The sequence below is a fragment of the Gadus macrocephalus genome, chromosome 1 (genome assembly GCF_031168955.1).
Source record: "Gadus macrocephalus chromosome 1, ASM3116895v1".
In the NCBI taxonomy this organism is placed as follows: Eukaryota; Metazoa; Chordata; class Actinopteri; order Gadiformes; family Gadidae; genus Gadus; species Gadus macrocephalus.
The window spans coordinates 12,496,451-12,512,104 of NC_082382.1; the positions used below are offsets into that span (position 1 = coordinate 12,496,451).

Sequence of the window (15,654 nt, forward strand, 5' to 3'; positions counted from 1 at the left end):
TGGTATACACGATATGCTCATCCTATCCGTCTGGAGGCTCACCCTCCAGCAGCTCAAAGACGCCGTGGTTCTCGTCCTCCACCTGCAGGTCAAAGTGCGAGCAGTCGCTCAGCATGACCCTCTCCCCCTCGCCCCCCTCGCCCCCCTCGCCCAGCAGGCCGAAGATCCGCAAGGGCAGCTCCAGCACGTTGCCCACCCTGGCCTCCACCGGACACGGAGAGAAATCCATGGCCACGGGCTCCACCACATACACCTGGAGGAAGACATGGGGACAAAGTGGCGTGGAGGGGGGGAGGAAACGGCGATGTCACAAGCAAGTCAGCGATGTTACACCCCAATAGTGTTGATTTGTTCATGCAATTTGGATCCCCGATGTCCGCAGCCTTTCGGTCGGCAAAACCCCAACCCTGCTCCTAAAAGAGCCGTGTCTGAGTTCAGTGCAACACCCTTGGGGATAAAAGCGCCCGCAGTGCTTAGAATGGTTCAAGGGATTGATAAATTACATTCACCACCAGATTCAATTTGCTTACCAAGTACAGAAAAGTTAGAGAATTAATGTGTTCTACATTGTGCAACTGGCCCCACAGTGCAGCGGCCGGTGAGTACAGCCGACATCAGTCCCATTATCGGTATAGAAAACACAGGAAGGTCTGTCGCTGCTCGCCCCCCTTCAGCCATTACCATCATACGTTCGAGCGTGTCCGATCGGAGCTCACCTTCATCTGACCGTAGTGCAGGTGGTTGCGCATGTCGTGAGCGTACACCGCACTGACGCCGATGTCGCTGACGGTCGTCATCACCCCTTTAACCGTCACCGTGGCAACAGCCGTGTTGGATGAGGACCAGCTGAAATTGCCGCTGCCACCCGCAGCCTTGAACAAATGTAGGTTTGGAGACCATGTTTACTGCCACGTCGTAGGGAACAATTACCACAAGTGTTCGCATCATGCCTAGCTATTGAAGTCAATGTCCTTTTTCAATTCGAGGTATAGAAATGGTAGAGTAGATTGGGCGGAGGTAATAGTAATTGTTATATCATTATTTTTCAGCTTGCTAGCAAAATCATGTTTCCCTAAACACCTCCACAACTCACAGCAGGAAGATTATTTTGTCACACTGCAACACGGCAAACGAGGCTGATTACCTGTATTGTATACTGGTATGAGCCGACCTTAGGCTGCCATGGAAACGTCAGAATTCTGGGACTGAGAACTATGGGATTATAGATTTCAACATCCTGTTCATTGTGAACTGGGTTGACAAGTGCATGAACCCCTCCCCTCTGAAAGAAAGGGAGAACACAACACATATGCAGCACTCAAATCAGCCTTTTTTTTTTTACTTGTGAAGGAAAGTTTATATTTAAAAATATATAAATAATCAAACTCACTTGATCCACGACGGAGCGGAGCGTAGCATCTATGAGGGTTTGGCCATCTCTCTGTGCTTTGATGCGGTGGTACGATCCATTTAGGGAAGACTCCACAACTTCAAAGTACTCCCCAGGAAATACAGTTTCAATGCGAACATTCTGCACAAACCGACAAATGCAGAAGGAATAAAATATAAAGGCTTACATCTTTCCAGAATTATTTGGCTGAAGACGGAGCCGTAAGCCACTAAACCTTGATAACAACGTTGTCAAAAACTGGGCAAAGTCATTAGCCCATTAATTCATATATTTTTCATTAATTTAAGACTATACTTGAATATGCATCAGATATTTTTGCGGAAGATGACAATGTTTTAGGATAATGCATTAACTGCACATTCACATGCACATTCATACCCAGATATTCAGAGTGCATGGAAATTAGGCACGCTGCACACCATATTAACAGACGGGATGTGGGACATACTTACATCAGAGAGGTAGATCTTATTCCCAGACTTGTCGTATACTTCAACAACAATATCATACACCCTGCCTGTTTCCAGAACCCAACTTTCCCCTGGGTGAATCTTAAAACCTACAAGGGGAAATAAAGAAATTGAGACAAAACCGAAACTAATCAAAACAGTACAGGCCCACAATATGTCTCTATTCTCTGGACCAATGAAGAGGGTTCGAGGCAATAAAACAAACCTAAGTAGCCGGGTTCAACGACGTAGAGGGTGCTGTTGGGCAGGCGGGCCACTCCTTGCATGCGAAGACCTAAACAGTTTTGGTTAGGGAAAAGCCAAGCTAGCAACACTTTCCCCAGACACAACAACCCATTAATCACAATCCAGAAAGGACTCCTGCAATACTGAAGGCCCTATTACATCTCAGGCCGACAGTGCTCAGCAATAAAGACGAGCACCGTGGAGGGGAGGGAGAGATGAGAATGGCCATAATTAATAATAAGCCACACAGCCGTTCATTCGTCGCAATTCTATCTACTCGAAAAATACACCACGACAAATTGCAGGTTTATTAGGATGCCGCTGTATTAGAAGACCAGAGAAATTAACATAACTAGAGGTTGCGCGCGCTCAACCTCTAGTTGTAATTACACCCATAGCAATAATGCGGAAACCCCAGTTGATAACGTAACAAATTTCTGAGCGCATAATATAATAACATTTTGCCAATAATGTTACAACGTATTACATTTTGGTTCACTATTATATAATTTAGCAAGCATAATAAATTCCCCATTACGTTAGGGCTGGGTAATAATTTGCGATAAAACTCACGTCAATTACGACGATAAGCATTAGACATAAATGCTCGATATTAAAAAAATAATAATAATAAGTTCCGATATGGATTTACCTAACAGCCAATCACAGCAGAAATAAACCTCTACAAACATTTGAGATTGTTGCCTCGCTGCCAAAGGAGTTTTATGTGATAGTCACTCACAGATCTTTTAGTTTTAAACACATTATTTTATGTAGCATTATATCTGGTTTTACAATGTTTACATTTTGCACTTACGTAAGCACTACGTAGTTCATATTTTATATATTTAAAGTTCAGTTTATGTGCCAGGGCCTTTGTTCATCCACTTTTTTACTTTTTATGTATTGGTTGTGCCTCTACAAGATTTAAGATGTTTTCTGAAGCCCTGCTAAAGGAGTTTAATGTGAAAGAAGTCAGGGCTTTTATTTTTATTTACAATAGGTCACAAGGCAAGCTAGGTTATATTGCTCTGTTGGGAGCAGATAAATATTTATAGTTAAATGTTTAGATTTAAATGTGATTAATTGTTCCCTTATCACAAATATGGTAATAAAAAAAAGTGTATGGTTGAACTAATGAACACACTGGTTTCTTCAGGCTTCAGCAATATCAAATTATATATCGTGATTAATATCGAAAAAAGAATCGTGATAATAATTTTTGCAATATCGCCCAGCCCTAGAGAGTGATATTAAGTGAGTGAAACAAAGTGTCAAGACATTTCGGGAGGCTCAAGGAGGAGGGTAATATTACGAGCAGAAAGTGTTGTCTTGTGGTGGACTCTATAGACATAATTCGCCATACTGTGTTATTGACATGTTTTCGTTCTGTGTTATAGGGACGCTGTCTATTTAAGATCACGTGACTTGTGTTGATATGCCGGTCGGCGCCTTTTTCTTGAAACGTCTGTGTCAGCGCGTGCATGTGTGTTCGTGCGCGGCTGCGCGCGTGTGTGTATACGGTGTGTATGTGCGTGCATGCTGTGTGTGTGTGAGCTGCAGGCTGCTTGACACATGCGCACTGACCAACTTGAGTAACCTGTGCGACAGTCCTGCTATTATATAGTAGTAAGATGATGTCTTAGATGGGCCTTGCAGGCGTCCAACTGTGATGAACAGCATTTTCCAGAAGGATACTCTTGTGATCGAGGACCACGTTGACATGTCCGAGCTGGAGGCCGGTGACCGTGGAGCTGGTGGGGTCCAGGCTGGCCACAGATAGCTCTTGGGTCCCGTCCCCCCCAACCACGCTGTTCTGCAGGTGGAGTTCGTACTGATCACAGGGCATGGAGAGCTCTGGAGGAGTGGCAGATCGGTCAACGTAAAGTTAGAAACACAGACCGGACTTCAAGATGACACTTCCAGCCCTACAAAGTAGGGATGTGAATAACTTTCATGGTCGAAAAATCGATGGGTGGTATGAACGAATAATCAATTATTCGCTGTGTGCCGACATTCAAAAAGGCTGCCATTGATCATCGGCAAGAAATTAATATCTTAAACGCAAAAAACACTACCTGCTAAGTAGTTCCAGTCATATTGTCCGTTTAGCCTTCAAAACGAGAGCTGGTCAATTGTGAAAAATGAATTAAACTGTAATCAGAAAACGCGGTTATATGCTATAGACCCTATAGTATCTGTGGTATAAAGGCTGGGACGAATTTCAAAATATAAATATGTACAATGCATAACAACGTATTCTAGTCCGCTCAGCTATGAGCCAGACAGCTGCATAAGTCAGCTGTCTGGCTCATAGCTGAGCGGACTAGAATACCTCCTGTTGCGAAGTCGTAGCTAAGGTCCATTCTATTTACTGGAGGAGTCATCAAAGTTTCCGTTGCATAACAACCTTACGGGAGGCTAATGATTGTTTCAGGTATTAGTCAAAGTGTAAAACGCATGAAAATATAAATGAATGGTCTTTTTTTCTTTGGCAAGTGACCATGGTGAAAGCGGAATAATGCCCTTCGAGGTGTATCCCTTACTTATGCTTTAGTATATTGTTTTTCTGAACATGATTAATAATAATAAAAAAAAAAGAATAGTGCTACAGAACCAACATTAGTGCCGTCCATTACTTCTTGTTTATTTGAATCAGAAAAAAGTTAACGGTACAAATGTTAAAAATCGGCTTTGACCCTCAGGAACGAATAATCGAATATTCGGACCCATCCCTACTACAAAGGCTGCTTGTATTGCAGATTTTGTATAGATATATTCAGCTCATATCAATAGGCGGATATATGAATGAAGCTGCAGTAATTATATCATCATTCAAAAGTTGGTGTCGGCAAAGAATTGTCTTTTCTTTTTAATTGAAAAAATGTAATCCAAAAATGTTCTGCATATTAAAAATGCATTGCCTTATCACTAATTCATACATATTATAATTGTTTTTCACGTGATGACACCATTTTTTACGATGATCAACCTCCTGCAGAGAATCCTAACTGGCACAGTCATAACCGACGACCCAGAATAACTAACCACAAACTGCTTATCAACCGCACAACACAGGAAGTAAACAGAGGGTCGCCGCAACCCAACAAGGGGATGGGGCTTCCTTTAGATGAAATGAGGAGGGCCTATTATCTGGCCCAGAGTGGGGTCGGACCTGTGATTTTGCCCTGCCGGATCTTCTGGACCTTGTACTTGATGGAGGTGCCTGCCAGCAGGTAGACATCATGAGCAGGACTCAGCAGGATGTTCTCTAGTATCAGCAGTTTCACCTCTGCAGCACCCACATCCTGTAGCACGGGTACCATGGCAACAGAACTGAAACACCACGTCGACAGACAAAGACCCTTCCATCTAGTTGTTATTCATTCAACTACAAAAGAAAAACCTCCACCTCTTTCATAACTTTCCATCTTCCATTTAATCAAAAATGGAATGTGTTTATGGCCATATACACCTTATATTAGAAGCTGTCATGGACATTTTCCACTTGAATAACGAAGGTTTGGCCATCTTATCTTTAATAAGATGGCCAAACCGTCGTTATTCAAGTGAAAGTTGGTCTTCTGGGAATGTTTTCCCTTGAGACCAGTAACATGGAGACAAGCCGACACTGCTCGGAGCAGACATGTGCCGACAGCTAAGACAACCCCACTGTGGTCAGTGAACAGCTCATTGACATCCACATACCAGGGGCCTGGCAATTACTACAGAGCCTGCACAGTTCCATTCCAGCTTAAGCCTCCCTAAAAATAGACAATAAATACCAATTCCTGTGGAGTATCCAAGGGCCCTCTTGTGAGTTGTCAGATTTTCAAAGCAAAGGAATATATTTTATTCATCAGATTCATCAGCTTACCTTGTAGAGAGACTCTTGAATCTTGGCTTTTAATTTGGCGTGCCCGGTTTTCAGTCCAGACACCAAAATAATGTCTCCCTGTTTCCCGGCGCGCTCCATCTCAGTGATGTACCCTGGAGGTGTGTACGTGGACTCAGAGAATTTAAGGACCCTTGGGAAGGAAACAGGAAAAGATGAAAGAAAAATAAGGAAATGGGAGTGGGCACTCAATTCGGTCTGCTAAGGATGAAACAGACAGCTACAGTAATTCCCCACTGGACATAAAAGGAGGGGAAACATTGAGCATAAACCAACATTAGGATGGCAAAATTCATTCATCTTCGACATTGTGCTTTGGAGATGATGAACCAATAGGACATCGGGCTGAATTATGAACACTTCTTACCGCAAGGAGTTGTAAGAGTCAGAGTATCCATCCACGTCTGCATCTTTGACTATTGTCCAGTCAAACACAAGCCCTGCAAGAGTGCTGAAAGTGTTCCCTAAATACAAATAAGTACAGGAGTTGCAATTAGCACAATGTTGCTCAAATGAAGACATTAAAATAGATGGACATTAGAGGATAAAAAACATGCAGCATCAAACCTAGGGAAACATGTTATGTACTTTAGCCTTTACCTCAACTGATATCTGTATCTTAACTGTTATCTGATAATGCACATGATGACTAATATACTTATTATTGAAGATCCCATGTAGCTTAATATGAGCCACCCCTTATTCTGATTCCAAGGAAACCCAAAGAAACCAAAAACTGATAGCCATCGTTTGTTCATTCCCTCTAACTCACCATGCTAAACTGTTAATGTTGAGAGTACTCTGTAGCTAAATCAATCAAATCAGAAAATGCAAGCTCTGGAGTCATAAAAAGAACTGGTTAACGACTTTTTGGAGCCCAGAGAATGCGCTGCAGCTTTGTGCAGAAAAAACAGGAACAGGATGAACCACTCCAGCACCGCCGGAGGGAGCGAGAAAAAACCTGCTAAAGGCAGGCCTCACTCATCGTGTAGCAAAGTCTCTGGCGGGCTAAGAAAACACCCCAAATCAGACGAGTGCTACTATTGTATCTTTAGGCGCTGCTGTTAGAGTGCACAGAAACCGTTAGACGACAAACGTCTCACTTTGAGACATACAATTCAATTCAACTCAACGATCAAACAAGTGAGGTGTTGACACCATACCCTCAGAGTCGCGGGCGTGGATCTTCAGCTCCAGTGGCGAGTCCTCCAGGTGCAGTTCTCTGGTGGTCGACGAGATCTTGATCTCACTGATGATGTCCACGATCGCATCACAGCGCAATACCTGCCCGGTCACTGTCAACAGGAGCACAGACGTGAGGGATATGCTGTATAACGATTACCTAATGTTAACACTTACATGATATAAAGGACGGTAATTACAAGGGTTTAAGCTGGTTCTAAAAGCCCTGTTAGCTTTCATTTGATAAAGAGTAATAATAATAATAATAATACATTTAATTTAGAGGCGCCTTTCAAGACACCCAAGGTCATCTTACAGAGCATATAGTCATCATAAATCGTTTAAAAAAAAACAAGAAATTGTGGAAAAAATAAATAAACATAATAAATAAAAAATTAAATTAAATAAATAAAAACGAAAACAGGACTAAACAAAACAAACAAACAATCACGTTAGACGTTGTGTGCAAGTTTGAACAGGTGAGTTTTGAGTTGTGACTTGAAGGTTTTAAGGGTGTCTGACTGTTTTATGTGTGGGGGGAGGGAGTTCCAGAGCCTGGGTGCTGAACAGCTGAATGACCGGGCACCCATTGTAGTGAGTCGTGATGTGGGGATACATAGTCGTCCAGCAGAGGTTGAGCGGAGGGAGCGGGAGGGAGTGTATTCTTGGAGGAGGTCGCAGAGGTAACTGGGGGCTAGGTTGTGGAGAGCTTTGTAGGTGAGGAGTAGGGTTTTGTATTGGATGAGGTAGTGTACTGGGAGCCAGTGAAGTTGGATGAGGACAGGGGGATGTGGTCAGATGATTTGGTGCGGGTGATGATCCGGGCGGCTGAGTTCTGAATGATCTGCAGTTTGTTGATGAGTTTGGTGGGGAGTCCGGTGAGGAGGGCGTTGCAGTAGTCTAAGCGTGATGTGACAAATGAGTGAACTAGGATTTCAGTGCTGGATTGGGTCAGTGATGGGCGGAGTCTGGCGATGTTGCGGAGGTGGAAGAATGCAGTCCGGGTGATGTTGTGAATATGGGGTGCGAATGAGAGGGTGTTGTCCAGGATGACGCCGAGGCTCTTGACTTTGGAGGAGAAGGGTACTGGGAATCCATCGATGATTATGAGTGGAGCTGGGGTGTGTTGTGATTTAGTGAGGATGGATTTGGATCCGATGAGCAGGGCCTCGGTCTTGTTTCCATTGAGTTTCAGGAAGTTCCTGCTCAACCAGCTCCGGATCTCTTCCAGGCACGTGATGAGGGCGGTGGTACATGCTTTATTCTGTTGTTTTATGTATTTGAATTATTTGAGAGGAATAATTGAGAAGTATCCAAGATGACATTTGTGTTTTATGATTACCAGATAACAACATACAAGAGCTGAGGCTATATTTGACAAAACAAGCTAAACATTGCCAATAGATTACAAGATTTAGGGTATATCACAATCGCAGAAAAAATAAAGGAACGATGTATCATTTCAACAAGTTTCAACACATCTCTATTAAGAAATGAGCCTTTGTTAGTTATTCAATAGTATTACTTTTTTAAATGAAATTAATTGATTTCCTTTACATCACTTCATATATGTACGTGTTCTCTTTATTTACCAACATCCTCGGCCAGTATTATGCTGGTCAGTCTGGAAGGCTGAGTGGAGAAGGCCTGGAGCACTGCACTCCGGGAACAATCTCTGCTGCTGTCTCCATTGATCGCCTTAATGCTTGCCACCTCTGGTCTAGTGGAGGACCTAGAATAGAATTGCCACAAATACTAGTTGGTTACTATCACATATTCATGTGAAATTCACATTGCATTCAAGTTAAAAGAAAAAAGGTGAAGGCTGGTAAATCAAGACAAAGATAACTTGAATTGACTGACAGAAGGATGTATTCACGTTCCCAGTTATTTTGGAAGACAATAAGCTCAAAACATGGTAATTGTTTAAGAAAGAATTAATATAACATGTGCGATCAATGCTAACATTATTAGATATGTAACTTCCTGTATGTGCGAGTTTCTACATGTGCAGGCTTTCTTCATGTGCTTCCTACTCACCATCTGTAGCAACCTTGCGTTGCTTCTAATGTGAAGTTTATTCTGGTACTTCGGGCAAGCGGCAACAATACTTTGGGAATATTTAATTTCGAGGCAGAGATGACATAAATAACTGAAAGTAATACGCTGAAAAACACTGACGACTTTAAGGAAGGGTTAGCCATGGTTGCTTCGGACAACACAACACTCGACAGTCAACCACATGCAGCAGAGTCCCAAACGGGCACTAACTAACCAGTGTGGACTGTCTTCTACTCAGCTTCCTACTTTAACTACCCATCAGCTATGGTTTCAAACAGGGAGCTCAGTCCTTAAGGTAGGCGTCTACAGAACGGCTCTCTTAACGCCACAATAGCTGGAGGCGAACACACGTTGTCATGATAGTTAGTTTCAGTTCATTACAGAACCTGGAGCAAGCACATCACATGTAACGTTGTCTTTGCTTAAAGTTCATCCGTCGCCGCTTTGAGTCTCTTCAATAATACTGGCGAAATCATGCCATTGAATTGTATTTTAATTTTCGTGTCTTAATTTCCATACACAATATTAGCTATATCTCCTAAAATGATGCACGTTTGAAGTAATACCCGCCATTATCAATTGTAGGAGTTCCAATGTGCGCTGTGCATGCTGGGACCGATCGTACGTCAGTAGAGCAGGCGAGGACACCGGGTTTGACGCTCTTTCTTAAAGGAACAGGTGACTCTTATTTTATATAGCCAGGGGCTAATGTGCCATTCTATCTGCAATAATGAAATAGACTAATGTAGAATATAATAGAGTAGAAACCACATTATACTATCCATGTACAGTATTTTATTAGCCTTGAGGCAAACACTGTGGTGTTCTACAGGGACGAATATGGATACATGGAAAGCAATATTTGTTGGATCAAAGTGATAACACTGCCATTAGTGTAATAGTGTATGTTAAACGATATGATATGGTCGGTTCTCAATTATGTTTTTTTACCTATGGACTACCCACGGAACTTTTTCCAATTAGATAATAAAAACATCTTCAGATTCTATACACATTTTCCCCTCTAGGTGTCACTGAAAACTACTTTTATATCATCTATTTATATTCGAAATGTTGTTAATGATTAATCAAGGCCAGAGCAATAAATACAAAGTTAAGAATGAGTTTAACAGCCATAACAAATAATAAACCAAAATTGAGGAAAGGGAAGGTGGGACAGCTGTGTTGTACTCTTGCGATCATTTAAATATACATAAACGTATGCGTTAAATATAAGCTGCAAGCCTGTCTCCTTAACTTTATACCATTCTGATTTAGAAAATCGATAAAACATTTCACATAATGCTGGTTTTTAATCATTCTCTTTTTATTAAGAAAAACGAAATGCCTTACTGCAGGGTTATATGTTGAATAAATATTTTACTAAGCCAAAGGTCCTATTTCATCCACAAACACATCACTTGTGTCCGAAGATAAACTTTTTTGATATTTTCATTCCATGGCAATTTACATTGGCTTTAGTATGGTGAGATTTTAGATATAAAGAACATGTCCTTGCTCGAACAGTGTGAACAGAGTACGGCTCATTGTTTTCTGAATAGCAGGATTGTGTGGGTTTCCACCCTTAATTGTATCCATGTACAGTTGTTTGTGTGGGCACTGCTGTAGCTGGAAAAAATTGATGTGACGAATGTGTGCTCAACAGAAAAACAATCGTGAATAGCTAGCTTTGCCTGTAAGTAGCTCCCATGGGAAACAACTCTAAAATGTTGACAATTTGTGCAATGGCTAGAGAATTCCTTCCAAAAGCAAAATCCTGCTATGTAGAGTAATTTCTGGATTGGTCCCTCAGTGATTTTCTTAGCATATGCCTGGCAGTGTTCACAGGAGCGATGAACCAGTTCCAAGAATGAAAAGGAAGTTCTAAAAGGACTGGAAAGTATTTTTTCTACTTTCTCTTTCCTTTTACAGTTGCACTTCGACAATGTTCATGGTCGTTTAGGAAGTCCTGGCCTTGCAACACAAACACTCAGCTATTAAAAATAAATACAATTGTTATGTTGAATTTCAAGATTGTGTTAGGATCACAGCTCACACGCCTACGTTAAAGATGGTTCCTGTGTTTTTCAAAATACATAAAACCTGAAACTTTCAAACCTTTAAGCATGAATTCTCCCACGCAGCATATTTTGGCCCATTAGACCAATGCTTTGGGGTAGCCTACATGCCAGTGTAGGCTACCAGTATTTTTCATTGAGTTCCCAGGGGATACGCAGTGAGAAGGAATAAAAGATTTTGCCCTCCAAAATGTACAATATTTATTTGTGTTTAATCCAGGCTTTCAAAACTCATTTTTAGTTGTGAATTGGTAGCCAAAAATACCGCAGTATGATAATACCTATTGTGAGAATGTATTTTTTATGCGGGAATAGTCACAGTTGCTTTTGACTTCCCCTCATCTCGCATGCATCAGCACCCACATCTTTCCTGGTGAGAAGAAAGAATGCCATCATGCTTGGTCAGCTCCTAAAGAAAGGTTACAGAGCAATGTTCTCCAATGCTTATTTAAAACTCGACACACTGGCCCCTCTGAGCGGTCCCATTGATCTGCGTTTATAAGAATCGTAATGCTTCTGAAGTGCCAGTGCTCCTCATAGTGTGGGAAGTGCCCAGCTCGAGGGTCTAGGTGTGAGGCTCTGTAAAGAGTCCTGTAGGTAGAGTACACATAATAACTGGCGAAACGGTGCCATGAAAACCAGGACTAACCACATTGAGCTTTCCAGCATCTGCTTGGAAAGATAGAAGACTTTGACCAGTTAAGTTTGTATAAGATCAAGTAAGCTAAGACGGGGCCGAGTTGAGTTTAATTTAGTGAAAATGAAATGGAAGTTCCCGATACGTCATAGGACTATATTATATCAAGTCCAAGATATATATAATAACTAATTAAATAGATATTCCTCATTTGAAGCACTTCATAATAAGGCAAATATAAACATCATTACATTTCATATAGTTTACATAGCAAACATGAGGATAAAGTGCTAGATGTTCTCAGCTCTGTCTGTTATAGCCTGGCTATACCCCTGTGTAAGCGATTCCATTTCCAGAGACTTCAGAAACAAAATGTGGTTCGGATTTTTTGGTTGTAATCATTATCATGACTTATTATTATTTTTTGGTTGTAATCATTATCATGACTTTTATAATTGTTTGCACTTTTGAAACAATAGCGTCACATTTAAACTAACCTAACCTAGTTTTGCATTAATTAATCTTTGTTGTACACAGGGAATGGGTTAACCTAACTTTTGTCAGTGCTTGGCAATTGGTTCTATTAACATCCCTACTGAACGGACAGCGATAGATTGATTCTCTTTCTTCTGACAAATGTAATTATTGTAAGTCTCTTTGGATAAAATCGTCTGCAAAATGCCAATCCACTTATATGCATTAAGTAAGATAATACTTACCAATGATCTAGTTATCATTTACTAATGGTTTTCATGTTTACTATTGGTGTTCATGTTAACCCTACCCTAATCCCAACCCAACAGACTCAAACCCTAACCCCACCCCTAACATATATGCTGATGCTATATAATGATACTTATAGTTGCATTCATTCATGTTAATTATATTGTAAACTGTTGCCATGAATGATTTAAAAGTCTCTTTACCAGATTTGTCTAAATGAGCTAAACAACAATTTAAAAGATTGGAACCCTCACCGGACGCGCTGTTAAGTTTAGAGCCTGTTTTTTCTTTACGAGCCGCATGCTGTGAGACACTTTGACGACGTTCACCTTTCATTTTCATGGTGTAGCCTCCTGCAGAGTGGCCAACCGTTTGACTGGTCTGTATTAAATACTTCCTCTTTTCAAGTCTGAGCCTACAGTGACTGTTATCTGATTGAACACACATGCAAACCTGCAGAGCACTGCGTTCCTGGTCATCAAAAGAGGCAGCATGGACAGGTCACATATGTGGCCTGTTGATGCAAGAACAATAATATGAGGATCATTTTGCCATCCATATCCCTGACCTGTACCTTATGCTATAGGCCTACTACTAACATGGTCTATTTTAGAAGTACTTTAGATTGTATTTTCCCAGCTATGTCCTCAGTCACAGAAACTATTGGATACTAGTAGGCCTAGTATAATTTGCATCTTATCTTGCAAGTAGCATCGTTCCAGCAATCAGTATGTTGAGGATGTCTGTCCACCTATGAAAATAAACAAGGGCAGTGAGGACAGGGGCAAGGCACAGATAGTAATAATTTAAGCTTACAGAGCCTCGCAGACAATGAAGTCACTGCCATTAGCTTAGTATCTAAAGCACTGCCAGTGACTTCATTATACTGTATGTTTGGTATTCTGCATGGCTTCCATCTAAACTCAAGATAATGAGACAATTTCATTTTATTATGTGTAGAGGATAAAATCTGACATTCGGCCATCAAGACGGTGGAAAAATCTGAAAAGTTCAAACTAATCACAGTCGTAAAGTGGATTATTAAGACGCAGTCAGAGGGCATGGGAAAATACTTTTGGCAGAAGTTATCCTTCAAACATGCATGAATGAGGAATTACAACTGAGTTGGACGCAATTATGTCCCGCCAATTAGTGTGTGTCAGGTTACGTTACTCTGGTCCGACGGCCATTACTGCTGTGAAGGTGCTTGGCCAGAACACAGAACAAACCACTGGAGATGAAGAAAGCGGACCTGACTTCTACAGAGTTGAGAATCTAAAGTTTGTGTAAGAATACTGCAATTAATTTATATTTTTGGAACCAGTTTCTGAGCAGCATCAATTCATATCTTAGCTTATTTCAATTTTCACAACCCAGGGCAGAACAAACCTTTCACATTAGGTGGTCCTTCTTGCTTTTCAAGATGTCCACCTCAGGCAATGGAATTGTTTGACCTGTGCCCAGCCGTTCTTTCAGTTATGTTACATGTATCATGTACAACCTTGTTGGAATAGAGGAAAAAAAGTCTAATTTAATATTTTTCTCTGGTGTTTTTAATTTGATTTCATTGTACAGCTAATTATAGTCAACTCTACATTATCCCCACAGTCATCTCTCACAGCGACCTACCCCCATCGGTCTGTTGGCCACCGTGACAAAGAAGCAGCAAGCCACCAATCTGGGGATTACACCTAGCTTTAGGGCCATTTTGTTCATATGCCCCGATTACTGGAAAACAGCCCAGTTAGCTTTACATCACTGGTCAGATTGATATCACATTCCACCTGGGGCCAGGAAAATCCATGCTGCAAGGCCTCTGTAACGCTTTACCATTAGCAGAGTGGTGGATGCAGACACGTGGACACGTTCAATGGAAAACTACAAGCTGCTTTACACTGTCAGAGGTTATGGCCATGTCCTTGATTTTGTGTTTTTTTCTTCAGGCAGGCGTTTCAATATTTAAAGGTTATGTAGATACGATTCCAGAGTTGTAGGGAGGGCAGGAAAGAGCATGAAAGCACATTTTGAAACTAAACAACTAACAGAAACGACCCTCCCCCCCATTTGCGTTCAACTTTGCATTCAACTCAACTGAACGATTTCATACAAATTACACTCAAATTATAACTCAACTCCAAATATTATACACGTCTAGGAAATACGAAGGACTAAAGTGAACATTCTAAGCATGAATAAACAGAACAACCAAAAAGAAATACAAGAAGATTTTAAGAGTACTATATTCTTACCATAGACCATGGTTTAAAGACAGAAGAGGGATTTCCTAGGATGTGGTTTTAGTATGCTGGAATGACAAAACAGCTCTCTACAGGTGATCAGATTTACTTTAATCAAAAATTAAGTTTCGTATTCCAGTAGAGCACACATTAGAGAGAGTTGTTGACTGCAGTCAAGCGGGGGAAAAACCTCGGAATTGGCCTATACTGTATTATTTATCCTATAATAATAATATTACGATAACAGAAGCCTGGCTTTACAAAAAGCATAATAAACAAATAAAGAACAGACAGCATGTTTAACTATGACTGCAACATCTTCATAGGGCTGTGAAAAGACGCTGATACATGTGGTCCGTTTTTAGTTAAGTCAACCAATCAAATATTGAATATTATTCTTCCAAAGTTTCTTCTTTAATAAAACATAATACAAAATCTGTCGTTCATTATTATTAAAACATTGTAAGCTTTGTTCACCAATAGCAACCAATGCTGTCTGCAGTAAATGGTTTCTCTTTTCATTCCTTCTCCGTTTGACCCCGTGACCTCTGGATTACACCGACGCCGACCTATGTTGCAGTGTTGGCCCAGTTGTGACAACACATCGTGTGCTTGTGATTTTCAGACTAACTGAATTGATTCGATATGCCTCAGATCCTATATAAATAAAATATATAAAAAGTTATACGATCTATAAAAAATGCCCCCAAGGCATAACATGATGTCGCAGTAAAA

The 15,654-nt window shown here is 41.0% G+C and overlaps 1 protein-coding gene across 1 annotated transcript in view; it reads right to left on the reverse strand.

Annotated features, from left to right (window-relative positions):
• The window catches only part of nup210 (nucleoporin 210), a 32,319-nt gene extending 22,443 nt beyond the window's left edge, over positions 1-9,876 (reverse strand). The window contains exons 1-13 of the mRNA XM_060040926.1: positions 9,224-9,876; positions 8,776-8,915; positions 7,165-7,296; positions 6,369-6,465; positions 5,984-6,134; positions 5,282-5,414; positions 3,805-3,963; positions 2,087-2,155; positions 1,864-1,970; positions 1,391-1,531; positions 1,145-1,282; positions 717-872; positions 43-253 (exon numbers count right to left, since the gene is read on the reverse strand). Coding sequence (XP_059896909.1) covers positions 43-253; positions 717-872; positions 1,145-1,282; positions 1,391-1,531; positions 1,864-1,970; positions 2,087-2,155; positions 3,805-3,963; positions 5,282-5,414; positions 5,984-6,134; positions 6,369-6,465; positions 7,165-7,296; positions 8,776-8,915; positions 9,224-9,387 — 1,798 coding nt within the window. The 5' untranslated portion in view covers positions 9,388-9,876. The remainder of the gene's footprint in view (positions 1-42; positions 254-716; positions 873-1,144; positions 1,283-1,390; positions 1,532-1,863; positions 1,971-2,086; positions 2,156-3,804; positions 3,964-5,281; positions 5,415-5,983; positions 6,135-6,368; positions 6,466-7,164; positions 7,297-8,775; positions 8,916-9,223) is intronic.
• Between the last annotated feature and the right edge of the window lie 5,778 nt (positions 9,877-15,654).